The sequence below is a fragment of the Carlito syrichta genome, unplaced genomic scaffold (assembly GCF_000164805.1).
Source record: "Carlito syrichta isolate Samal-C Ts95f unplaced genomic scaffold, Tarsius_syrichta-2.0.1 Scaffold302428, whole genome shotgun sequence".
Classification (NCBI taxonomy): Eukaryota; Metazoa; Chordata; class Mammalia; order Primates; family Tarsiidae; genus Carlito; species Carlito syrichta.
In genome coordinates, this window is record NW_007246524.1 from 136104 (window position 1) to 163087 (window position 26984).

A 26984-nucleotide genomic window follows, 5' to 3' on the forward strand; every position below is an offset into this window, starting at 1 on the left:
GCGGCCACTGCACTCCAGTCTGGGCAACCGAGTAAGACTCCAACTCAAAAAAAAAAAAAAGAGACTACAATTAGACTGACAGCTGTCTTTTTCAGGAGCAATGTTGGAAACCTGTATGCAGTGGAAAGTTATCTTTGATGTCCTGAGAGAAATAAACGCTGGCTTAGAAAGCCTACTCAATGTAAATATGTTTTAAGACTGAATATGAAATAAAAACATTTTAATACAAATGTAAAAATGTGAGAGTTAATAAGGAAAAGATATAATTCAGGTTTTAGGAAAGTGATCCCCAGATGGGAGTTCCAAGATGAAAGAAAGGAAAGAAAGAAAGAAGGAAGGAAGAAGAAAACCAAAGAAAGTGGCAAGCATGAGGAAAACCAAATAAATACTTATTGTAAAAATAATAACAGTGTCTAGAGGGGCCAAACATAAAATATGATATGAAAATACCAAACTAGTATACATAGAATTCAAGAGAATGTAAATAAAATTTATATTGTGTCAAGTCTTTATATTACTCAGAAGAAAATTGAATGCTATGGTAAACTTCAGATTTGGGTAATTTATTATAACAAACTCAAGAAAATATACTATACGAATTGATAACAAAGTTATCACCTCCAAACTACAGAAAGTATAAAAAGTACTGGAGACATTACTCAACCAAGTCAGAGAAGACAAGAAAAGAGAGATTAAGAGAAAAAAAGAATGAATAGAACATATAGAGTATAAGCATAACATGCAATGTTTAGTCTCAAACACATTTAAAAAATCATATTATGTTAAAATGAATTAAATGCTGCAGATAAAATACCAGTATAGTCAGACTGGGAAAAAAATGCAGCTATGTGTTGCTTATAAGAGATATGTGTAAATGATAAAGATAAGGAAGTTTATATGTAAATGGTGAGAAAAGACACACCATGCAACCAAAAGAAAACAGATGTAACAGGGCGCTGTGGCTCACACCAGTAATCCCAGTACTTTGGGAAGCAGAGGTGAGAAGATTGCCTGAGCCCAGGGGTTCAAGACCAGCCTTGGTAACTTGGCGAGACCTCATTTCTACAATAAATTTTTAAAAAATTAGTTGGGCATGGTGGCACTCCCTTGTGGTTCCAGTTTCTTGGGAGACTGAAGCAGAAGGATCACCTGAGCCCAGCAGGTGGAGGCTATGGTGGCCATGAGCATGCCACTGCACTACAGCCTGGGTGACAGAGGGAGACTGACTCAAAAGAGAGAGAGAGAGAGAGAGAGAGAGAGAGAGAGAGAGAGAGAGAGAGAGAGAAAAGAAAAAAAAGAGAAAACAGATGTAGTATTGTATCATCAGTCAAGGTTCTACCACAGAAGACAAACCAGTAGAATGTACATATTGAAAGATTCGGTGACAGGAAGTGACTTACACTTTTGTGGGAGCTGGCTAGGCAAGCCCAATATCTATAGGGAAGGTCATCAGGAAGTGTATGCAAGGACTCTGGCACAGCTGAAGATGCAATCCAAAGGCGAAATTTCTTCTTCCTCAGAGAAGCCTCTGTTCTTCTCTGAAGTTCTTTCCTCTGAATGAATCAGGCCTACCCAGATTATCTAGAATAATTTCCCTCAATTAAAAAACAAATTAATTATTGTTCTTAATTATGTCTACAAAGTTCCTTCACAGCAGCACCTAGATTAGTGTTTCATTGAATGTCCTGGGGATTATAGTCTAGCCACATGGACACATAAAACTGGTCATTAGAAGTGTATTAATATCAGAAAATATATCTTTTACAAAAATATTAATGCCGATAAAAGAGACCACTTTATAAGGATTAAAGTTTAATCTACTGGGAAGATACAGTGTTTGAAATTTATATTCATAAGGTGAAATGGGTTCAGAATAGATTAGGCAAAAACAGGCAAAGTGAAACCAAACTAGCCTAATCTACATTAATAGAGGGCAATTTTTTTACACACATTTTACAATAACTGATGGCACATTCTGACAAGACAACCACTAAGGATATACAGTATATGCAAATACCACGACTAGAAAACTTGGCCTACAGTCATAGGTTGAAAACTACTCCCAGAAACTGCAGAACATACATCCTATTGGAGCACACAGGGAGCATTTGCAATGTTTTACCATATACTGATGCATAAAATAAATTTCAACATAGGTCAAACGATTGAAACCATACAGAATGTGATCTCTGACTTCAGCTTTATGAAGCTTGAAACCAGTAACAAAGCGTCACTACATCTTTATCTACCGCTCTCTCTAACCATCTGCATATATTAGTGGAAACTTAAAAAATGTCTTGAAAACAACTAGGGATTAAGTAGTCATAATTTGAATTAGAAATCATTTAAAACTGAACAATACTGAAAATGTTAACTATGAAATTTTTAGGGTGAAACTAAAATAACTACATATTAGAGGAAATATATATATGTAACCTTAGATATAAATCCTAGGTATGAAAAAAAGCTAAAAATTGTATTTCAAGAGCTTAAGAAAAGAACAATAAAGTAACCCAAAAGGAATTTGAAAGAAGATAAAAAATCAAATGGTAAGAGCAAATATCATATGCAAAATATTCAATAGAAAGGAACGACATCACGAGCTGCTGGTTCTTTGATATGAATAATAAAATGGATAAAAGTTCACTGAGATTAATCCAGAAATAAAGTGAGAAGGCAAAGATAAATAGTATCCAAGAACATAAAAAAGACATCACTCAATGCTGTGAACATTAAAAAGAAAACAAAATTTCATGAAAAGTTTTAAGTATTTGTATAAAATGGACAAAGTCCCAAGGAAAATATGATATACAATGCTGTAGCCATGCTTCAGTTTGTAATTCTGACCATCTCCGACCAGATGAAGTGAAAAACCAAATGTATTGATGATATTCTGCCACTAGGGGGAGTACCTACAACCCTGTCTTTCAGGATCACAGTGACTGAATTTGTATTCAATTAACAACCACTTCTAGGCCGGGTTTGGTGGCTCAGCTTGTAATCCTAGCACTTTGGGAGGCAGAGGCGAGAGGCTTGCCTGAGCTCAGGGGTTTGAGACTAGGCTGGGAAACTTGGTGAGACTTCGTCTCTACAATAAATCAAAAAATTAGCCTGGTGTGGTGGCGTGTGCCTGTTGTTCCAGCCTGTAATCCCAGCACTTTGGGAGGGCAAGGCGAGTGGAGTGGATTGCCTGAGCACGTGAGTTCGAGACCAGCCCAGTCAACTTGGCAAGACCTCGTCTCTACAATAAATACAAAATTAGCTGGGCGTGGTAGCGCGGACATGTAGTTCAGGCTACTTGGAAGGCTGAGGTGGAAGGATCGCTGGAGCCCAGCATGTCAATGCTGGGGTGGCCGTGAGTGTGCCTATCCACTCCAGTCTGTGCGACAGGGTGAGACTCCAACTTGAAGGAAAAAAAAAAAATAGCCCACTTCTTTTGTGCCAGCATATTGAGTGGAACCATTAGAAAACCAAGATGGAATGTTTTGCTCCTAAGCAATGGTCATAAAGAGCTATCCACAAAATCACTTCATCACAATATACCACAGATGATTGATTAATCATGATGCCACTGTGTGTGGAATTCTATGAAACACTTAAGTAAAAAAATAACACTTCCCCCCAAAATATTATTTTCCCAAGTTTTCTCAGGAAAAGAGAGGAGAGGATACACATTTCATGAGTCAAAATATAAATCTGATACAAAAGCGTGACCCGGATATTACAAGCAAAGAAAATTAGAAAACAATATTCTTTGTGAACATAGTACAATTCTCACTTAAATATGAGCAAATTGAATACAGCATGTATAGTAGATTTAGACATATTCCATCATGACCAAATGGAGTTTTACATACAAAAATTAATGTAATTTACCACATTTGTAGAATAAAAGAGAAAAAGCATATATCCTTTTCAATTGCTGCAGAAAGAACATTTGGCAATTTTTTAAAGTTGCAAAACAAAGATTATTAGAGAAAGAAGAGAGGAAAAAAAGGACAGGCAAAAGTTTCGTACCAGAAAGCCTTGGCACAGGGAAGTGTCCATCTCTTGAAAAGGAAAGACTACACATTTGACAAAATTTAATACATTATTCATAGCTTAAGAAAACCTTCTTAACAAATAAGGACTAGAAACAACTTGAATCTGATTAGGAGCATCTATGGAACACCTGAAAAATTAGCATCATATTTCATAATGAGATATTGATCACTTTCCCCATGAGACTGGGAGCAAGGCAGGACTATCTGCTCTTGTCATTGCTACTCAACGTGGTAGTCTAGGTTCTAGTTAGTGAAATTAATTAAGAAAAGAAAGAAATTAAAAGTGTACAGGCCAGGTTCGGTGGCTCAGCCTGTAATCCCAGCACTTTGGGAGGCCGAGGCAAGTGGATTGCCTGAGCCCACGGGTTTGAGACCCTCCTGGCCAACTTGACAAGCCCTCATCTCTACAATAAGTCAAAAATTAGCCAGGCGTGGTAGCGCGTGCCTGTAGTTCCAGCTACTTGGAAGGCTGAGGCGGAAGGATCGCCAGAACCCAGCAGGTCGAGGCTGCGGTGGCCGGGAGCGGTCATTGCACTTCAGTCTGGGTGACAGAGTGAGACTCCAAATAAAAACAAAAAAAAGTGTACAATTTGGAGCAATCACTCTGTTTGTACATGATTATGCATGTGAAAAAATATGAGAGATCTGAAAAGTAAGAAGTTTTATATGAATCAAAAGACAAAGACTAGAGTTAGCCCCAAAACCACAGATGATAAAAGATTCACATCCAGAAGACATAAAGCTCTCCTTACAATCAAGAAGAAAAAGCAGATACAATATGAAAAAGGGCAAAAGATGTGTATAAGCACTCTGTACCAAATATACAATATGAAAAGGTGATCAAACTTACTAGTCAAGGAGATGTGCAAATTAAAACCATGAGAAACTATGGCTGTGCTCTAGGATGGCTAAATTATAAAAACTGGCAGTAACAAGCACTGTTGAGAATACAGAACATCTGGACTCCTAGGAAGTGTTCTTCAAAGACACTGTCTTTGACTTCACCAAGGGAACCATACCTCCTGGCCTTCATCCATTGTCTAGTGTGTTCTTCTTGAATATAGAATGGCTTACTCATAGTACAATGAATGGAATAGACTGGCTAATAGACTGTGAAGGGAATGATGCTACATGGCACCTAAGACTAGATTGGAAGAAGCTGTGCAGTTTCTGCCTTTTCTGCCTGGGGCTCTTGGAATGTTCAATCTTTCAGTACTAACTCTGAGAGCCCAGTCATTCAGATGAGAAGAGTTCAAGTTGCACAGAGGCCATGGGTAGGCTTTCTAATACTCATTGCCTGCTGAACTCCCAGTTGATATCACTATCAGCTACCAGCCACATGAATCAAACACCTTGAATGTGTAACTTAGTACAGCTATTTCCAGCTGTCCTCTTGAGATCTCAAGTACAATCACCCACCTAAGGCGTGTCAACTCACAGACCAGTGAGAGATGATAACAGAGTTCTGTTTTAAACTACTCAGTTTGAGAGTAGTTTGTTAGGTAGCAATACATGACTAGAATAATTCTACTCTGGTGGTAGGATTATAATTTTTGTTTGTATAAATTTATGAAGTACAAGTGAAATTTTGTTGCATGCATAGATTGTGTAGTGGTCAGGTCAGGGCCTTAGGGCATTCATCACCTGATTGATGGACACTGTACCCATAAAATACTTTTTCTTCATCCACCCCCTTCCTACTTTCTTCTGAGTCTCTAGTGTCTATTATTCTCTAAGTCCAATGTGTACACATTTTTAGAACCCACTGGTGAGTGAGAACAAGTGATATTTGACTTTCTTTGTCTGTTTTGTTTTAGCTAAGATAATGATCTCCAGTTCCATCCATCTTGCTGCAAAAAATATGTGGTAAACTATTTGGCAATTTTTACTAAGTAAATTGATTTCTTTAATTTTTTAGTGTTTTAATTTTTATTCTATTTTAAAGATGTTGGGAACAATTCAGGACTAAGAAACTCCATTTCTAAATACTTTGTAACAGAATTGCATATGTAAGAGCGTCAGAAATCAGAAACAAGAAACAAGAATATTTATAGCAATATAAATTGTCTTATGAAGAGTCATAAGAGCCAAAACTGGAAATAATTTGAATGTCCACCAACAGTAGAAGGTCTATCTAATCTAATCTATATCTATATTGACACTGATAGATATAACATATGAATATAAGAAATATCTCACAGCAGCAAGCATTACCAAATGACTAATATATGAAGCAACATACAAGAATCTGGCCCCCCAAATATTGTCCCCCAGAAGGCAGACACAAGAATACAGACTGTAATACAGACTGAAGTTCAAAAATTTGGTAAAACTAATAAATAGCAATTGAAGTCATGATATTTAAACTTTGAGGAAATAGTGAGGGTGAAGCACTGAAGAAGGATTTCTTTGGTACTGGTGATGTTTTATTTTTTAAATATTTTTTATTTGTTTCATTTTACCCAGCTTTATTAAGGTATAGAGAAACAAAGATTGCTTATATATACGTGTTTCTTTTGGGGGGATAATTATAAGCAGGGTTTTCTCTGTTTTTAATTTTTATTTTAAAAATGTGGAGTGCAATTCAGGGTTAGGTATACAAATGGTCCTAGTACAGGTAAAGTTTGGGTCTCACTTTGGTCCCCTCATCACCTGGTTTGAAATCAGTTACTCTTATTGATGATGTGTGCCCCTCTGTTCCCTGCCCTGGCAATTTCCTACTACTGCCAATCCCCCCTTATGGTATTATGATAATTGTTCAGGGTCCGCTTATGAGTGAGAACATGTGGTACTCAGTTCTTTGTTTCTGTGATAGATCACTGAGTATTACAGACTCTAAATTCATCCAAGTTGCTGAGTTCATAATTTTGTCCTTCTTTATGTCTGCTTAACATTCCATCGTGTTTAAATCCAGTCTACTTTCAGTGGGCAACGTGGTTGATTCCATGTCTTTGCTATTGTGAATAGTGCTGCAATAAGTATGCAGGCACAGGTGTCTTTTTTGTAGAACAGTTCTTTTTCATTTTTAATTGTGGTAAAAACATATAATATTTACCATTTTATGTGTATAGTTTAGTAGTGTTAAATATAGTAACATTGTTGAGCAACGGGTCTATAGAACCTTCTGTCTTACAAAACAGACATTCTATGCTCATTAAATAACAGTTCCTCATTTCTCCTGTGCCAGTTCCCATCATTTTACTTTCTGTTTCTAAGAATTTGAGTACTTCAGTAATCTCATATAAGTGGAACCATAGAGTATTTGTCTTTTCTTTACTGGTTTACTTAGCAAAATGTCTTGGAAGTTTATCCATATTGTAGCATGTGTCAAAATTTCCTTTCTTTTTAAGGCTGAATAATATTCCACTGTATATATACATCACATTTTGTTTATCCATATGTCCACTGATGGACACTTAGGGTGCATTGACATTTTGGTTATTGTGAATAATGCTTCTATGAGTGTGGGGGTGCAAATAACTCTTCAAGTTCTGCTTTTGGTTTTTTAGATTTATACCCAGATGTGCTATTGGTGGATCTTATGATTATTCTAAATGCCAGGTTGCAGGTCGCAGATGCCATGTTTATTTTGAGTGGAGAGAAGTTATTACATGAAATACAGTGACACAAATAATATACTTTCTTCAATGTGCTGGAGGGTAAAAACTTTAGGGATAACACTTGCTTCTCAGTCAAGGTGTGGAGAGGCAGAATGAGACTGTGGGATGAAAGGAGAAGCCTCTCAAGAGATGATGTGACTCCATTGATATTGATAGATATAACATATGAATATAAAAAATATTTCACAGTAGTAACAATTAGCAAATGACTAATGCATGTAGCTACATACGAGAATCTTGCCTCCCAAATAATTTTTTGAGGAACCATCATACTGTTTTTCCTGGTTGCACTATTTTCCATTCCCATGCAGAGTGTACAAGTATTCCAGTTTCTCCATAGCCTCATCAATATTGACTATTTTCTGTTTTTTTCCCCTATCTTGATAGTAGCCATTCTTATACACATGAAGTGATGTCTCAGTTCATTCTGGTTTGTATTTCTTGGATGATAAGTGATGCTGGGCATCTTTTAATCTGCTTGTTGGCCACTTGTGTATTTTCAGAGAAACGTCTATTCAAGTTTTTTTTTTAATTGAAGTTTCACTCCGTCGCCCAGGCTGGGGTGCAGTGGTACACTCACAGCTACCCCAGCGACAACCTGCTGGGCTTTGGGGATCCTTCTGCCTCAGTCTTCCAAGTAGCCGGCACTACAGGCGTGTGCTACCACACCCTGCTAATTTTCTTTTTATTTATCGTAGAAATTAGGTCTCGCTAAGTTGCCCAGGCTGGTCTCAAACCCTCAGGCCCAGGCAACCCATTCACCTCGGCCTCCCAAAGTGCTAGGATTACAGACTGAGCCACCAAGCCCAGTAGGTTGACCAATTTTAAAATCTGGTTGCTGAGTTTATCTTATTTCCTTATTTTGGTGATGGTTACATGGATGTGTTCATTTTTAAAAATTTAACCAAACTTTGTACTTATGATTTATGTACATTTCTTTTGCATATTTTATTTCAAAAAATTTTACTTTAAAATTATATTGACTCCATTGCAAGCATATGCTGTAAAATTTTAACTTACATGAAATATAAAACTGTTAGAAAATGTAATTTATCAAGCTCTACTCTTTATTAAATAGAAAATCTTAATAGCCCTATAACATTAAAGAAAATGATCCAGAAATCAAAATCTTTTCCCAGTATGAAGACATAAGAAAATTCTATCAAACATTCAAGGCAGTAATCATTTCAACATTACATAAACTCTTCCAAATGTAGAAAGACAGGTGATATCAGAAAAATAGACATCCTGCAGTGACTTTTTGCAAGTCTTTTCTCCTTTCTGGGTCTCACTGGGTCATTCTGCTGATTAGGAAAATGAGATTGGCCAGTCTCCAAGAACCCACCACTCTCCATCCGCCTCACCAAAGTTCCCCTTCTGTGAACTGTTTCCTTTCTGTAGTCTCACGAGTTTCCTGTTGCAGCTTCCCCCTTATTTTTCTCACCCATTATTCTCAGCCTGAGGGATCCTGGGAAGAAAACATTCCCAGTGCAGAGCTCGGCATGTAAAACTCTCAAGAGGTGCTCTGCCTGCCACTGCTGCCCGTGTTATAGGGGAGGGAGGGGAGTGCACCAAGGACTAGGTGGTCAGGAGTGGGGCTGGCAGTGGAGCCTGACTCTGTATCTCCCCGGGAGCTTTTGCTTAGGATCCAGAATAAGAACTAGAAGTGAGGTTTGGTGACGACGGTGCAGGTGAGCACCTGTGCCTCCCAGTGACCCTCCTCATCTTTCACCTTTGCTTTCCTGCACTGAGCGCCCAGTTCACAACTACTAGTTCTGAGGAAATGCTCATGAATTGGAGACACTTGTAACCCCACACACTCAGAGCAAAAAGTACAGAAGCCTCAAGCTCCATCATACCTTCTCGGGGAACTCTGACTGTGTTAACTTGTTCCTGAATGGCAGAGATGCTGGGCTGTGGGGTGCAGGAACCATGTTTATTTTGAGTGGAGAGAGGTTATTACATGAAATACAGTGACACAAATAATACACTTTCTTCAATGTACTGAAGGGACAACACCTGCCTCTCAGTCAAAGTGAGGAGAGACAGGATGAGGCTGTGGAATGAAAGCTGAAGCATCCCAAGAGATGAAAAAGATGAGGCTCCATCGATATTGATAGATGTAACATGAATATAAAAACTATTTCACAGCAGTAGCAATTAACAATGACTAATACATGCAGCAACATACAAGAATCTTGCCTCCCAAATATTGTCCCCTAGAAGGCAGACAAAAGAATATAGATTGAAATATATGTATATTACATATGCAGATGTCTACTATATATGCTGAGATTGCATCTCTCTTCCTTAGACTTGGACCAGTCACCTGAACCCCTATACTAGAGATTCTGAAACCTGTCTGTATTGAAAACGTGACTTGTGTCAACTGCAATGGGTCCAAGAGTGGGGATACTACCAAATTTCTCCTGTCCTTGAGCTGCCCTCATCTTTCTGAGCACCAAGTGTCCCATGGCTCCAAAATCATAGTGCCAACCTCCCTGGTTCTTGTGATGAACAGAGAGATGTTTATGTAGATAGATACATGGATTGATAACTAGATTCACCACTCTTTCATTAATTAACAGCAAAATCATAGTGTATACAATCTTTTGCAACACAGGCATTTTCCTTAAGGTAGATTTGACAAACCCTTCTTTTTATTGACATATAAAACCTACTGTTTGCAAAGCCAGGCCAAATGCCCATGGGCAACACCAAGATGAATTTGACAAGTCCTCACTCCTAAGGAGTATATCACGCTGTGGTGTGATAGACAGAAATACACAGATGAGACAAACACAGTGTAAAAATCTGCTATAACTCCTTATCCTGTCTATTTGTCTCCACACTCATCCTTTCAATAGCTGATACAGGCCAGGTGTGATGGATCATGCCTATAATCCCAGTATTTTGGGATGCCAAAGTGGGAGGATTGCTGGAGCCCAGGAATTCAAGGCCACCCTGGGCAACATAGCGAGACCTCATTTCTACAAAACAAAAAACAAATATAGTAGCTAGGCATGGCTGTGTGTGAATCACCTGATCACCTGAGCCCAAGGGGTTGAGGCTGTGGTTAACCATGGTCAATCCATTGAACTCCAGCTGGCATACAGAGCCAGACCCTGTCTCATAAATTAATAAATTAGCAAATATATACCTACATACATATACAAATTCACAAATAAATACATACATAATAAATATAACCCAGTACAGAAAACACCAGACTGATTACTGAAATAAAGATGTGATAGTGTCACTAATGTGTCTACATTCTTTTCGCAAGAACTTCCAAATTGCACAAAGACCTCAAAGCATTGTGCAATTTGTCCCCAAAGTGGTGTGGGAAGTCTGTTTCCAATTCAAACTCACAAACACACCACACACACACACACACACACACATCTGCACACACACATACACACACACACACACACACACACCATTGGGGCATTGGCCAATCCAAATACTAGTACTAGTTAGAGTCACCATCCTGTACTTGTTTTCTTGGAAGATTGAGTCCCTGGTTTTCAGCTCAATGAGACCCAGGTCAACATCTCTCAGGGATGCTCAGCTTTCCTGAACATTTTCTGGACTTGGGGGTAACACATTAATCTTCACTTTTCACTACCTATGCCCTCTGGTGTCACTGTTTACATGTTCCTGGGGCCAGAGGTGCAGCCAGTGGCTGAACCATCATTTACTGCCCAGCAGTGGGGGCAGGAATTATAACTCGCAATCAGATAGATGGGTGAATACATGGCCAGGGGACATTTCCAGTGCCCTGGGAAAGTACCTCACAAATGTAGGAGGACCAGAACCCTGAGGTCAAGATGGGTTGGGGTGGGGAGAAGGTTAACCCAAGGGGAGTGAATAGCAGAGAGAAACAGCTGGGCTTGGGCAGAAAGGCATGTGTTTAGAATCACATAGGTGTAGGTTCAAGATTTAAGGGTACCATCTATGGGATTTTTGTCACTAGGGTCTACTTGTTCATCTGCAAAATGTGAGTGGGGGTGGCTTCCCTGCCCCCAGCACTGCTGTAATCCAATCAGGGATAAGTGGACACCATAGCAAGTGATCCTTTCAGGAGTTCTTTGTGGGAACAGTCATCCTGTGGGGTTCAGATGAACTGAGCTCTACCCTATAGAGCTGTCAAAGAAGCAGATGCCTTTGGATGCTCCAGCTTCCCCTTGCCAGACTTCAACTCCTAACTCACACTCCAAAGAACCAGGAGGAGGAGGAAGTGGGGGGTTGCCTTGCAGAAGGAGAGACACATTCCACTGTGAGGGGTATTGTGCTGCAGGGTGAGGGAAGAACTGGCTGCGGAAACAGAAGAAGGAAAACCTGAGTGTAACTCCAAGATTCCTTCCCTTAAGGATCCTCTTTAAGTCTCATGGGACTCCTTTTCAGGGGCGAATGAGAGAGAAGAGTCTAGTTCATATTTTACAGGGGGATATTGCTTGCCACCATTGATGGATCTCATAGGCCCTGTTGGTCAGCGATGAATGGGGCCAAGGCCCCATGATGGAAGTGGCTGGGGTCCTCAAGGATTACGTAGGGTGAAGTCCAGCTCAGCAAGAAGCTGATTGACCACCGACTTGAGAGCCAGGGCCAGGAAAGGTGCATCGTGGACTCATGTAGTTTAGAATTATCTGCAACTGTGATTGTGTGTGTCCTGGGAGTTCAGGACGCAGTCAACAATCTCTGGGCTGTCACCTATGAGGCTTCATATACATATCAAGAAACTTGACCTTCTCAAATCACTTCTCACCCCTTATCTAAATGTGGCATTTCTTTTACTGATTTCAAAATTTCTTAGACAGAGTCAAAATCTTGCTACTAATTGTCAACCAGAAAATCTTTGACTCCAACTATGACTCCCAAGTCCTGTCTTGGAGATGTCCCACCTCCCCAGACCAATGTAAAATCAAATGTATTGATTTCTGGATTTTTGGGTGACTTCTGTCTTCCTAAGATGTATATAACCAAACTGCAAGTCAGCCATTTTGGCCACCTGTTCTCAGAACCTCTTAGGTGGTGTCATGGGCTAAGTCACTCACATTTGCCTCAGAATATACCCTCTTAAATATTTTACAGATTGGCATCTTTAATCAACAAACTCCTTATTTCTTCTTGCCAGAGAGAAGAGGACTCGTCCCCGTGAGTTTGGAGGAATTAACAACAGGCTAAATGAATAAAATATTGCATTCCAAGCAGGGCTCAGTGGCTCAGCCTGTAATCCCGAGCTTTGAGAGGCTGAGGTGAGTGGATTGCCTGAGCCCACGGGTTTGAGACCTGCCCGGGCAACTTGGCGAGACCTCATCTCTACAATAAATCAAAAATTAGCCGGGCGTGGTAGTGTGTGCCTGTAGTTCCAGCTACTTGGAAGGCTGAGGTGGAAGGATCGCTGGAGTCTAGCAGGTCGAGGCTGCGGTGGCCGGGAGTGGCCACTGCACTCCAGTCCAGGTGACAGAGTGAGACTCTAATTCAAAAATATATATATATATTACATTCCACTATTTATAAAAAAAATTAAAACTTGTTTTTCTAAAAAAAGGAATTTAGAAAGATAAACTTAAAGATGGAAAATACTACATCTATACAAGCAGTAAATGAAAGAAAGTTGGTATCACTATCTTGGTATCAGATGAATAAGCCTTTATAAAAAAAAAACACTAGTATAAAGATGGGGGGTAAAAGTCAGGATTAGGTACATAAGTAATCTGACTTTGTTTGCTACCTGGTGCTGAACAGCTGCTGACTCTGCAGCTCTCAGCTCCAGCCCCGGAGAATTCCTGGCTTCATCCTCCATCCCAAGGAGCCCGCAGCACACCAAACTGCAGCGCCCAGCTATATTGCTGGTTCTGAATGCCTGATGCTGGACACACACCATCATCGCCCATCATAGCAGATCAACTAGGACTCCGGATGAATGGAGAGAGGGGATCGGCGAAAGAGGAGCCACCCACCACAGTCATTTTCCAGGCAAAGATTCACATTGCCCTACCCATCTCCACGCAGCCTCCACCTTGTTTTCTAAGGTAACCTCGCCAAAACAGGAGACAGAAGCCCCTCCCCTACGCTGAATCAGACACAGACAACTCAGTCCTGTGTGGCAGACCTATCAGGCAGCAAGCCAAGGGAACTGACCCAAGCTATGAGTAACTCTATCTGCCTGCAAAGAGAGCAAAGGGGAGGGGCTAGAGATCAGAGCTGAAGAGATTTTAGACACTCAGGAAAGACCCCAGAGCTAGTCTGGTTTCTTATTTTGATTTTTTATATTTTATTGTTTTGACTGTTTGTTATGTTCACTTCTGTTTGCTTTTTGATTTAGACTACCTGTTTGTGTTGGGGAAGAATCAAAAGGCATGATTTTATTGGACTGTCTTTGTGTTATTACTGGCATGCTTTAGGGAATTTTGTTTGTTTGCTTGCTTGCTTTTTACTCTTTTCTGGCCTTGTGTCTCTTTTCATTCGTTAGTTGTTATGTATGTCTGTTTTCCCTCTTACTCTTCTCTCTCTCCAACTTCCTCTTGATCTCCCCTTCTTCCATTATTTTCCTTTTTCTTACTTTCTTTTGTTCCAGGGAGCAAACCTAAACCCGACTGCATGGACAGATTGTAAGGCAGTGGGAAGTGGGTTCCAATGTGCCCATACACCTGTTAGTGGATACTGGGATCTGCACATAGATTCTGAATCACAGCTTCCCCCTCAAATCTCAAAACTGCAAAAAGTACAGCCCCCAACCCACAGTCCAGCCTCAAAAGTGAATAAAGCCAGAGGACCCTCATAAGGAAGAACAGGAGATTGAAAAAAAAGAAGTAAAAGCTACCCCACCTTCCCTGAAAAATAGAATTAAAGAAGGGGAGGTAAAGGGGAAGATAAAAATCTACACAAATGAAAAAAAAAACCAAAAGAAAGATACGGATCTCTCACAGACCACTTGGAGGTCAGACACTCAGAAAACAGACTTCAGAATGCAAACAATGAAGAGCCCCCAGAATGAAGGGTCTCAAACTACAAACCTGGATATCAAGACATTAATAGAGAGATTAAAAAGAGTTGAGGAGAGACAAGAGGAAAATAGGAAGGAGTTGATAACTGAGATAACTGTAGTGAAGAATACTGTGAATGAAATAAATAACAAACTGATAAGCATGGAAAGTAGAATTAGCCAAGCAGAAGAAAGAATCTCAGGGCTTGAGGACCAAAATATAGAACTAACCCAAACTCAAAAACATAGAAAAGAAGCTTAAAAAGAAAGAACAAAACCTTCAAGAGATGAGTGATTACTTCAAGAGACCGAACCTAAGAGTAATTGGACTTCCTGAGGCAGAAAGAGAGACAGAGACCACCTGGGAACAAACATTCCATGAAATTATTCAAGAAAACTTCCCTTATCTCATCAGTGATGCGAAAATTCAAACATAGGTACATAAGTAATCTATGTACAGGTGAAGTTTGGGCCTCCAACTGATCCTCACTTCCCCTGGTTTAAGATGAGATACACGTTCTGTTGTTACATGTCCTCCCCTCTCTTTCCCCTGGCAGTGTCCCAGAATTGCCCATCCTTCCCTTTTGCTATTGTGATTGGTGACAGTAAAGTGTATCACCACAGGTTTAAAAAAAGAACTTTAAGCCGGGCTCAGTGGCTCAGCCTGTAATCCCGTGCCTTTGGGAGGCTGAGGTGAGTGAATTGCCTGAGCCCACAGGTTCGAGACCCACCTGGGCAGCAAGACCTCATCTCTACAATAAATCAAAAAATCACCCGGGTGTGGTAGTGCATGCCTGTAATTCCAGCTACTCAGAAGGCTGAGGTGGAAGGATCGCTGGAGCCCAGCAGGTGGAGGCTGCGGTGGCCGAGAGCGGCCACTGCACTCCAGTCTGGGCGACAGAGTGAGACTCCAACTCAAAAAAAAAAAATTAAAAATTAAAAAATTAAAAAAATAAATAAATAACTTTATAAAGATCAAAGGTCTATTTTCTCAGAGAAATAAAAACATTCTAAGTATGTATGCATCTACTAATGGTGCCTTAAAATTCACAAAACAAATATTCATGGAATTAAAGCTCTTATCACTGGGGGCTTCTTTTGCTGAATGACTTAATGTCTCCCCATGGGCCAGTGGCTCCTTGGGGACAGTGTTCAGATACAATGAGTTGACCGCATTGTAGAGAGAGGGAGTGCCCACCTCATGGTTGCTAAGGGATGGAGGAGAGGCTACAACTTACCCCACTGAGTCCCCCATCTGTCCTGTCCCTGGGTCCCTCCTCTGACCTCCACAGACATCCACAGCTTGTAACTCGGGGGAGCCAGGTCCTGCATGGGGTGTAGATATGGGTGAGTCTTTTACCTCCTCTGGCCTCGGGGTCCCCAGGAGTGGTAGTGGGGTAGGGGACAGTTGATCTCCAAGGGCTGACCTGGCCCCAACAGGACTTGGGTGTGAAGTTCCTCCTCTGAGAAGGTCACTTTTCTGTCCTCACCCCCATCTTCCTGTGGGGCCGCCTGTAAATCTTGAATTCTTAGTTCCTGAAAGAAGGACCCTGAGGAACAGACTTTCCCCGGTGGCCCTGGCACCTCCCACCCCAGACATGTTGCTGCTGCTGCTGCTGCTGCCACTGCTCTGGGGGATAGAGGGACAGGAACCACACAGGGATGGTTACACGTTGAATGTGCAGGGACTGGTGGCAGTGCAAGAGGGCCTTTGTGTCTCTGTGCCCTGCTCCTTCTCCTCCCCTCACCACTTCTGGATTCACTATATCCCAAGTTATGGCTACTGGTTCCGGGAAAGGACCGATGTTTACCAGGATGCTCCAGTGGCCACAAACAACCCAGCTCGAGAAGTGCAGGAGGAGACCCAGGGTCGATTCCACTTCCTCGGGGACCTGCAGACCAACAACTGCTCCCTGAGCATCAGAGACGCCAGGAGGAGTGACCAGGGGACATACTTCTTTCACCTGGAGAGTGGAAGGCTGAGATATTCTTACAAATATTTCCAGCTCTCTCTGTGTGTGACAGGTAAGGCACAGGCTCCAGAAATAGCCACAGGAGAAGGTCATGGGGCTGTAGGGAAGTACTGGGATGGGACCCTAGTCCTGGGAGGGGGTTGGAGTGAAATATGTCGGGCTCAGGGAAGGGGCTGGACTACAGCCTGAGTTTTTCTCAGGGTCTCATCTCAAATCCTCCCTCCTGATCCTGGGTGTCCCTCTCTCCTCACCAGCCCTGACCCACACCCCTGACATTCTCATCTCGGGAACCCTGGAGACTGGCCACCCCAGGAACCTGACCTGCTCTGTGCCCTGGGCCTGTGAGCAGGGGACGCCCCCCATAATCTCCTGGATTGGGGCCTCCTTGTTCTTCTTGCCTCCCATCAGCACCCACTCCTCGGTGCTCACCCTCATCCCACAGCCCCAGGATCACGGCACCAGTCTCACCTGCCAGGTGACCTTGCCTGGGGTCAATGTGACGACGACGAAGACCATCTATCTCAACGTGTCCTGTGAGAGCTGGGATAGGATGGCAAGGCCCTGACAAGGGTTTCATGGGGGCAGAGGGAGGGGAGTCAGGGCTGGACACAGGAATCACAGGTCCTAGAATCTGGTCTGGGAGTAGAGGGTCAGGAGGACCTGGCTCCACCTTCTCCATCTATGCAGCTGCTGGAAGAAGGGCCAGTGTCCACCACCCCCACAGTGATGTGAATCTGCTGTGTCTTTCTGTCCAGATGCTCCTCAGAACTTGACTGTGGTTGTCTTCCGAGGTGATGACACAGGTAACACAGAGCGCCCTCTCTGGGAGGGGGAGCAGGGCCTTCAGTTCAGGGCAAGGCTCCTCCTCATTCTGGACTCATCTGGTCACCAGAGACCCCCCTGTGGGTGAACCTAGGGCCCCTCCCCACCCTTAGCTCCCATGGTCCTCTGAGTATCTGTCCCATCCACCCCTCAGACTCCTCCACACACATACCCCTCGGCCCATAACAAGGACAGGTGACGTTCACACAGCAGGACCATCCTCAAGGACTCTCATCATCTGTCTCCCACCTCACCTTTTTCTTTCCCCTAATAGTTCTGACTGAAGTCCTCCTGGACAGGTGATGGAGTCACATGGGCAAAAATCCAAAATGCACAGAAGAGTCTGTCCCTAGATACCTGCCACCCTTCTCCAAATTGACCCCCATCTGTCCAGTCTGCTCTGAGCCTTGGTGTGTTCCCCGGGAGGATCTCAGAGATTGTTGGACATCAGTAAGAAGAACTGTCCTCGCCCTCCTCCAGAACTGTGTGGTGTCCATTGAACACATGGATCCTGATTCTGTGGACATCTTCTACTCATAGAGAGTCATGGCATTAATTGTGTTCTACCACAGAAATATTGCAACAAGTAATCTTATACGTTTTTCCACAAGTGCATCTGTATGTCCTTGGGGTAATTTCCTAAATGCAAAATAGCTGGGTCATTATTCTTTCGAGTCTTGAGAGATGCAGACACCTTGATCTCCATGGAGAATGGATGAGTTTCCATCCCAACAGGGAGAGTGACGTGTGAGTGTGTCCCCAGCTTCACATCCCATTTGGGGTGAGACAATTTGATCTTTGCCAACATGAGCTGAAAACTGGAATCTCGGAATCTCCATGTAGTTTTCATGAGCAATTTTCTCCTGAAAATGAATGTTGTGCACATTTGTATGACAAGGAACCATTGGTATACCTCTTATTCTGGGAACTCCCCTTTCATAACTTGCTCAGTTTTCTAGAGTGATTTGACTTTTTATCACTTATCCTTAAAGCTCTTTTCAGCTTGAGAAATCACTGTTTATAGGTGACATGAATTGCAGACACATTTTCCAACATGCCACGGTGGTTTACGCTTGGACGTCCATGATTGTCACGGTGTATTGGGATGTGTTTACTTCTGTAGTCTCATTTATCCATCTCTTTTACAGGTTCTGATTTCCCCGTCTGAGTTTATATCAACAAATCCCCCTGCTCTTCCTCCCATGTCCTGTCTCTGACCTCTACCTGTCCTCCCCTTCCCATCCCCCGCACAATCCCTCTTATTCCAGCCCTGCAGGTCTATTAACTGTTCTGTGAATGTGCTTAGATCTGCGTCACCTTTGCACTCTCTGCTGCCCCTTTTAAAAATGCCCTTCCACCCCTCACCATCCTGCCACCCTGCATGTCCTTCCACACTCTACGTCAGGCATGAAGTACATGTGCCTCCTCCAGGAAGCCCTCCTGGACCACATTTACATGGTTAATTTACATCATCACCTCCAGGGCTGACGCAGCCTAAGTCACCTCTATAATATGCCATGTGGCCTTGTGATCACCTGTTCCTAAATCCCCATTCCCCATCAGACTCTAAATTTCTGAAATTGAACCCCACTCAGAGGCACAGTGATACATAATAAACTAATGTCTCATGAAGAGGTGGATGAAAAAGAGGAATGTTCAGGGTGAACCTGGATTCTGAGTTGTTAGCAAGAGCATTGAAGAAAATGTGGGGTTTAGGTCTGAATGGACATCTTACCTGTGTTCCAGAGGGCCAAAGATCCTCCTTCTTTGATTTTCTGGGTATATTTCAAGCTGCACATGGCCTACAGTGCAGAGATGAATCCACACAATCCTGTCATGGAATCTGGAGCTTGACCAGACTCTGGCTCCTGCTCCCCGCCTCCCTAGGTCCCTCTCCCAGAACCTATGTTCCTCTCAGTCGGTGTCTGTACGTCTGAATCTGCTCCTCTCCTTATCCCTCTGGGTTCTCTTTCTTTCTCAACATCTCTCTATCTCTCTGACCCTCTCTCTTTCTCAACAGCAGTCACAGCCCTGAGGAATGGCTCATTACTCTCAGTCCTGGAGGGCCAGTCTCTGCGCCTGGTCTGTGCTGTTGACAGCAACCCTCCAGCCAGGCTGAGCTGGACACGAGGGATCCAGACCCTGAGCCCCTCACAGCCTTTGAATCCTGGGGTCCTGGAGCTGCCTCGTGTGTGCCTCAGGGATGAAGGAGAATTCACCTGCAGAGCTCAGAACCCTCTGGGCTCCCAGCACATCTCTCTGAGCCTCTCCCTACAGGGTGAGTGCCAAGGGACTGCACACCAGACCCCTCCCAATGACCTTCAGCTCCCAGGTCTCTGAGCAAGTCCTACCCTGGGGCTAGTAGGGGACAGGGGTATGCTCAGTTCAGCCTCACATGCAGCTGTGAGGCCTGGATTTCCACAGGGCCTGAGTCCTCTGTTCACTGCAGGACAGTCTTTCTAGGGGGTAGAGTGAGGCCTGAACTGATCATGCCCCACATTCATGAATGAAAGAAGCGTCTGGAGACCTCATGTCCATCTTCCAATAGAGAAGAAAGACTGAGGATTGTTGTTCAACAAGTGAATCGACCTCATCCCATTTATTTGCAGGGAAACCAGGGCCCCTGGCAGGTTTGCTTCTGTTGGCCCTTGTGGAGGCGTCTGTGAAGATCCTGCTTCTCTGTCTCTGCCTCATCTTCCTCAGGTGAGCGCCACCCCAGGATCTAAGGAGAGGTGTGAACAGGCCAGGGACATGATGCTGAGTTCCTTGTTCTAGTGTCGGAGGGACCTGAACAGGTCCAAGGGTGAGACAGGATGCTGCAGTGTGGATAAGAATCTACCTAGGTGAACAGTTGTTTGTTCACGACTGGCTGAGCATCCAGGGTATGGAGGTTTCTGCTCTCATCAAGGGGGACTTGGGGGCTTGACAAATTCTCTGCCCTTAGTCTCCTGCACTTGCTTAAGGAGGCACAGGGAGGTGACTCTGCAGCCCTCTCACCCTGATCTGACTGCACTGACAGGTCCTGGTCTCTTTTCTCAGAGTGACGTCGCACAGAAGAAAGGAGGCAGAGTCAGCAGCCAGCATGGAGGATGCAAACACTGTCACGGTTCTTCTCTCAGGTAAGTGTCATGGGCATCTCACCATCCAACATTCCACTGGACACGTCCTCCAGGAGGCTCTAGGATTGCTCTACTCAGCATGGCCAAAGTGGAGCCACCCGTCCTCTGTCCAAACCCACGTCTTCTTCTGGGTTCCTTATCACCCTGATGACACAGTGCCCTCAACCATAAAAACAGAGCAAGGTAGTGTTTCTCACCTTGACTTCCCTCCCTTCCCCAGATCGCATCCATCACTGACTCTTGTTGCTCCTTCTCCTAAGCATGGCTCTTCTTGGTGCCTTTTCTCCATCCTGGCCTGGTCCTTCCTGCAGCCTCACCTCTTCCCTGGACACTGACCATTCCCCCTCCTGTCTCCTTCTCTCCCCAACACAGGCCTGCAGACTGTGCTTCCAGATGCCTCCTCATCCAGGTCCTCCACGGTCTAAATGGCCGTGTTTCCCTCCATTGCTGGAGAGCCAGGTGCCAATGCCACAGTCTGAACTGAGGGTCATGCATGAACTTTTCCTGCTGGACTCTGTTCTAGATGACATGCAAACAACCAAGGATAACATGAAAAGATGCTCATCGTCATTAATCGTTTGACAAACTGCATAGGAAATACTACTTCACACATATCAGGAGAACTGTTTAAAAGGAAGAGATCAAACGAAAACTAAAACAGAACTCCTAATTGTACACATGGATGTGGAGAATCTGAAGCCTTTTGCACTGCATCTAAAATGGTATAACCCTGTGGAGAACCTTTAAAAGTTTCCTTTTATAGTGGTTTTTCCTTTGAAAGTTAAGTATAAAATCACCGCATGATCCCAGTATTCCAATACTGGACACTTTCCTTCAAATCAAAAGCATGGACTTAAGCAGCTAGGAGTACACCAGTGTCCTTCACAACACTATTTACAGGAGCTGACAGGTAGAAGAGACCCCAGTGACCATGGATCCATGACTAGATAGAAAAAGTTTCTACATCCATAAAACGGGATACTCTCCAGTCTTAAAAAAGGAATGGATGGAATTCTCAACCATATTACAATGTAATTGAACCTTGAAACAATAAACATAGTGAAGGAAGCCAGACACAAGACCACAGATAGTGTATGACCCTACCTATGTGACCTACCTACAATAGGCAAGTTCATCAGGACAGAAAACAGAATGTGGCCGAGGGGCTGGGAAAGGGCAGGGGGATAGAGAGTGAATGTGCAGTGGGTACAGAGTTTCTGTTTGAAATGAGGAGAAACTTCTGAAAAACAACAGTGGGAATGGTTGCAAAACAATGTAAAAGTGTTTGATGGCACTGAAGTGTACCCTAGAGAGTGTTAAGGTGGCAACTGTTCTGTAATAAATATTTGACCAAATAAAGCAGGGCAAAAGCTATCTCTGTCATTAAATTGCTGTCATTTTAGAGACCAGAAGAAAAAAGTAACAATGAAATGGAAGCCTGCAGCTTGGTGATCTGTGTTGGGAAGAAAACCACGCAGGAAAGTGTACTTTTGACAATCTGGGGACAGTTTCCGGGTGTGATGGTTGATGCGATGATGTCAGGTAAAGATGTGGAGTGGTGAGGATGCAGGCTCTGTGTCTGCTTAAGAAAAGAATCTCCCAGGAGGAGGGAAAAGGAACAGGAGTACAGGACTCAGGGGCAGCAACAGGCCCGGGAGCTGTGGACAAACCTGGAGGCCCTGGTCTGAGGCTGCAGGAGGCAGGAGGAGGGAGCAGCGGGGAGGACAGTGCAGACCTCATGGGGACCTGAAGCCACACAAAAACCTGGAGACTTCGGGTGAGCAGAGACATGCCTGGACTTTTCCTCTAACAGGACCCCATGGCCACCTTGGTCAGAACGGCCTGAGTGAGTTACGACAGCCTCAGAGAGATGGGAAGACACCATTGGATCCCTCAGGAGGAGGGACAGAGGCTTGAACTAAGGAGGCAGGGTGAGGACATGTTTAGGGATGTGTGTGGGAAGTCAAACTCAGATGAGTTTTTAATGGATGTGATCAGTGATGGGAATGTAGGGACAAAGATGATGCCAGAATTTTCCCCTGAGCACCTAAAAGGAAGGAGCTGTTTCTCTAGAGGACTGTAGAGAGGGTCTTGAGGGAGGATGGCAATTTTGAGGGGCCACATGACAGACAATTGGATAAGTCACAGAGACAGCTGGATACAAATGTTGGACATCAAGAGAGGGGTGCCGATGAGAGATGTTGAAATTATAGTGACCATAACGGCTTAAAACCTTTTGGAAGTTCTCTCTCTTATCTAAACCTTTGATATTGTGCTTTCACTTACCTGAGGGACAAGACATTGAGCTAGTTTGTCTGAAAGACCAAAATCGCATAACTTTGATGACAATGGGTTGTTTAAATAGTTCTATTTTATTGATAGCTATTGTTGTTCATCTTATATTGTGCTAATTTAACAATTGAAGTTAATCATAGCCCTGTGGATTTGGGAAACTCGAAGTGTATATTGGGCTCAGAACTCTCTGTGGTTTCAGGCATCCCAGGAGTTTCTGGAATGTCTCCACCACAGCTGGGGGCACAGAGGGGTGCACATCTTCAGAGTGCAAAGTGATGACAGTGATGAAGCAGAAAAGGAATGATAAGACTTTGAAACCTACCTCAAATACTTGGAAATAGAAGACACATGATGCAGCCATTCCACCTCTGATTCTACACCCCAAAGAAACACAAGTTGAAACTTAAATGGGTATTGACATATCCATGTTCATGGCAGTTAATTCATCAGAGACAAGAGGGGAAGCAAGTGTTTCTAAACAGATGGATGGAAAAACAGAAGTGGTCTGTGCGTGAAGTAGAACAGGATTCAACACATAAAAAGAAATAAATTCTGACACATGAAGCAATACAGATGAACCTTGAAAACATCCTGCTAAGAGAAAAATGCTGGTCATGAAAAATCAAATACTATAGGATTCCACTTCTATGAGGCGATGTGAGGCGTCACCTTCCTATAGAGTAAATGTAGTGATGGGGTACCAGGGCTGAGAGGGGAAGGAGTAGTTGCTATTTTAGACAGACATAGTTTCAGTTTTGCACTCATGAGAGTTCTCAAAGCTGATCTCACAACCACATGAATATGCCTAACGGTACCGGGCTGTGCACTTAAAATAAGTGCAGTAGTGACATATGGGTTCTATGTATTTCACCACATTTAAACTTTTCAGAAAAGGGGGAAGTTTATTTTAGGTGGAGAAGCCTCAGAGAGTCCAGCTGCACCCAATGAGGAAGAACAAACTGAGAAGAACCAGGTGAGAACCAGGCTGCATCAGTCTCCTCTCTCCTAGATACATCCACTTACTGTGGGGTCCAGAGATTATTTCCCGACAACACTATGGATTCCTGGACCCCAGAGGACACGTCCCATTGGGACCTCGTTATTCTATCTCACTTCACCTGTTCCCATCCATCAGACAATAATTCTCAGCTAGATAATTATCTTCTTGTTGTAGATGGTCTGCTTCCTGTACCGTAAAATAGGTTGGATGAGGATTCCTTTCATACTCACATCTATCCAAGCTCCTTAGAGGATCTCAGCAGGAAATTACAGTCTCCTGATTATTTGTCTCCTCAATCTACCATCACGCATGTGCTACTTGCATAAATTATCTACACATGGACATATTGAAGGACTGTCATTCTACCTACCACATCATCCAATAGGATAACTATTATTAGTGTAAATAAGTGAGGAAATGGTGCACATAAAGAGATAAATGAAGTCTCAGAAATGTGGAAGAAATGAATGACTCACTCACCAATGATCCCATCCTCAGTTTCTCTAATGTACCTACTGCCAAATGTGATCTTCTCCTCCCTCACTAGAGGTCACCAGCTGGTGTCCTGGCCATGAAGAGATACCTGTTCCCTCCTGCTTTGAATAAGCTCATCTATTCTAGTTTATGGACAATATTAGGGAACCACATGGGACAGGCAGATCCATGAGACTGAGTGGAAGGAAACAGACAGCAATTTTCAATGTGTACAAAGTCTTCAGAAGATCATGTGCAAATTCATAGAATTCAAGCTCACTTGCTCAGATTACAAACCACACAGAAAAACAAGGAGACAATTAGCATTAAATGAGGCTCAGGGCATCAGGAAGGATTAGGCATAATCCATAGGTAAGGAGAACATGTAGGGTTGGAGTCCAGGGTTCTTTCAATGTTCTGTTTCCCAGGAGATATTCATTTTTGTGAATCACTGAGCTGTCCTTTTGGCATCACTTTTATCTCTATGTCGCATGTTTTCCTCAATCAAAGTTTCAAAAATACTTGATATGGGTATAAGGAGGCCACACTTCCCAATCCTCCCTCCTCCCAGTTCAGTCACAGGGTTAGAAATAATATCCTGTTAAATTCCTGGACCTATTCTTTCATTCATGAAATCCTGACACTCTTGAGGGGACAGACTCAAACATGGTGTCCTTGTTCCAATGTCCTGTGTACCAAGACTCCTGGGAAAGAACCTTCAGGAGCAAAGCTCTGGGGATGACAGAGGTGACATGCTTTGGGTGACCAGGGGACATGTGGCTCAGTGAACAGACAGAGGGAAGAAATCCCAACTAGTGCCCACAGAGCTGTGAGAAGAAAGAATGTCCACCTCTTTCAAAATCCGCCCATTTCCTCTGACTCTTGGCCCTTTAAATCCCACTGTACAACTGTCACAGCCTCAGACTCCCTGACCTCTTGTGACCTGGACTCCACTGGTGTCCTTGACATGTGTTGACACACGGAACCCTCAGTTCCACAGTCCCAGTTTTCCTGAGACCCAACCTCCAATCTAGGTGAGAGATCCCGTCCCTTCCTGTGTGACCTCCACTCAAGCTCCTGTCACAGGAGCTCAGACATCAGGAAACTTGTTGTGACTCCTTGGGCAGTGTCCAGGTCCAATGTGTTGACCTTGTCATGCAGAGAGGGGATGCTGACCTCATGGATGTGAAGGGAGGGAGGAGAGGCTGTGCTCACCTCACCTGCCCCCATCTCTCCTGTCACTGAGTGCCTCCCTGAAATGCACAAATATCCATAGTCTGTGACTCAGGGTTGTGGACAGAAGGAACCCATTTTGACTTTGCAGAAAATGTGATCAGAGGAGAAAGACAACACAGACAGACAGGACATGGGAGTTGAACTCTGTATGGGGTGTGATTTGGGGTGAGCCTCTGGCCTCGGTGCCCCCAAAAGTGAACATGGGTGGTGAAGGTTTATCTCCAGTGTCTGGGTGTGAGTTTCCTCCTCTGAGGAGGTCACTGTTATGGCATCACCCCCGCTAGATAATTATCTGCTTCTTATCAATTGTCTGCTTCCTGTACTGTAAAATCAGTTGGATGAGGTCAAGCCTGCATCTTCTTGGGGATCCCTTCTGTACCTTCATCTACCCAAGCTTTGGCCTTTAGAGGAATTCAATAGGAAATCACAATCTCCTGATTCTGTCATTGTCTCCTCAATCTACCATCACACATGTGCTACTTGCATAAATTATCTACTATGGACATGTTGAAGGACTGTCATTCTATCTACCACATCACTCAACAGGATAACCATTATTAGTGTAATTGTGTAAGGATATGGTAAACAGAAAGAGATAAATGAAATCCTAGAAAAGTGGAAGAAATGAATGACTCACTCAATGATGATCCCATCCTCAGTTTCCCTAATGTACTCACTGCCTCATGTGACCTTCTCCCCCCTCACTAGGGGTCACCAACTGGCATCCTGCCATGAGGAGATGTCTGTTCCTTCCTGTTTTGAATAAGTTCATCTACTCCAGATTATGGACAATATTAGGGGACAACATGAAACAGGCAGATCCATGAGGCTGAGTGGAAGGAAACAGATAGCAATTTTCTATATGTACAAAGTCTTCTGAAAAACATGTGCAAATTCATAGAATTTAAGGTCATGTGCTCAGATGATAAACCACATAGAAAAACAAGGAGACAATTATCATCATGTAAGGCTCAGGGTTCCTTCAGGAGGGAGGAGGCATGACCACAGGAAAGGGGGGCACGGGGGGATGGGGTCCAGGGATCTCTCTATGTTCTATTTCCCAGAAGATGTTCATTTTTGTGAATCATTGAGTTGTTCTTATGGCATCACTTTTATCTCTCTGTCTCATGTTTTCCCCAATCAAATTTCTGTGACTCAGGGTTGTGGACAGAAGGAACCCAGAACATGAGTATAAGGAGGCCCCACCACCTAATCCTCCCTCCTACCACTCCAGTCACAAGGTTGGAAATAATCTCCTTTGGAATCCTTAGTCTGTTTCTTCATTTATGAAATCCTGACACCCTTCAGGGGACAGCCCAAACATGGTGTCCTTGTTCCAATGTTCTGTGTACCAGGACTCCTGGGAAAGAACCTTCAGGAGCAAAGCCCTGGGGATGACAGAAGT

General features: G+C 43.3%; 1 protein-coding gene across 1 annotated transcript; it reads left to right on the top strand.

The window, feature by feature from the left end:
• The first annotated feature begins 16258 nt into the window (after positions 1-16258).
• Positions 16259-20999, top strand: LOC103258976 (sialic acid-binding Ig-like lectin 13). Its single transcript, XM_021711642.1, has 7 exons — positions 16259-16685; positions 16888-17166; positions 17389-17436; positions 19476-19787; positions 20065-20158; positions 20495-20574; positions 20947-20999. Exons 1-7 carry the CDS (start codon positions 16259-16261, stop codon positions 20997-20999), a joined length of 1293 nt encoding a protein of 430 aa, XP_021567317.1.
• The last annotated feature ends 5985 nt before the right edge of the window (positions 21000-26984 follow it).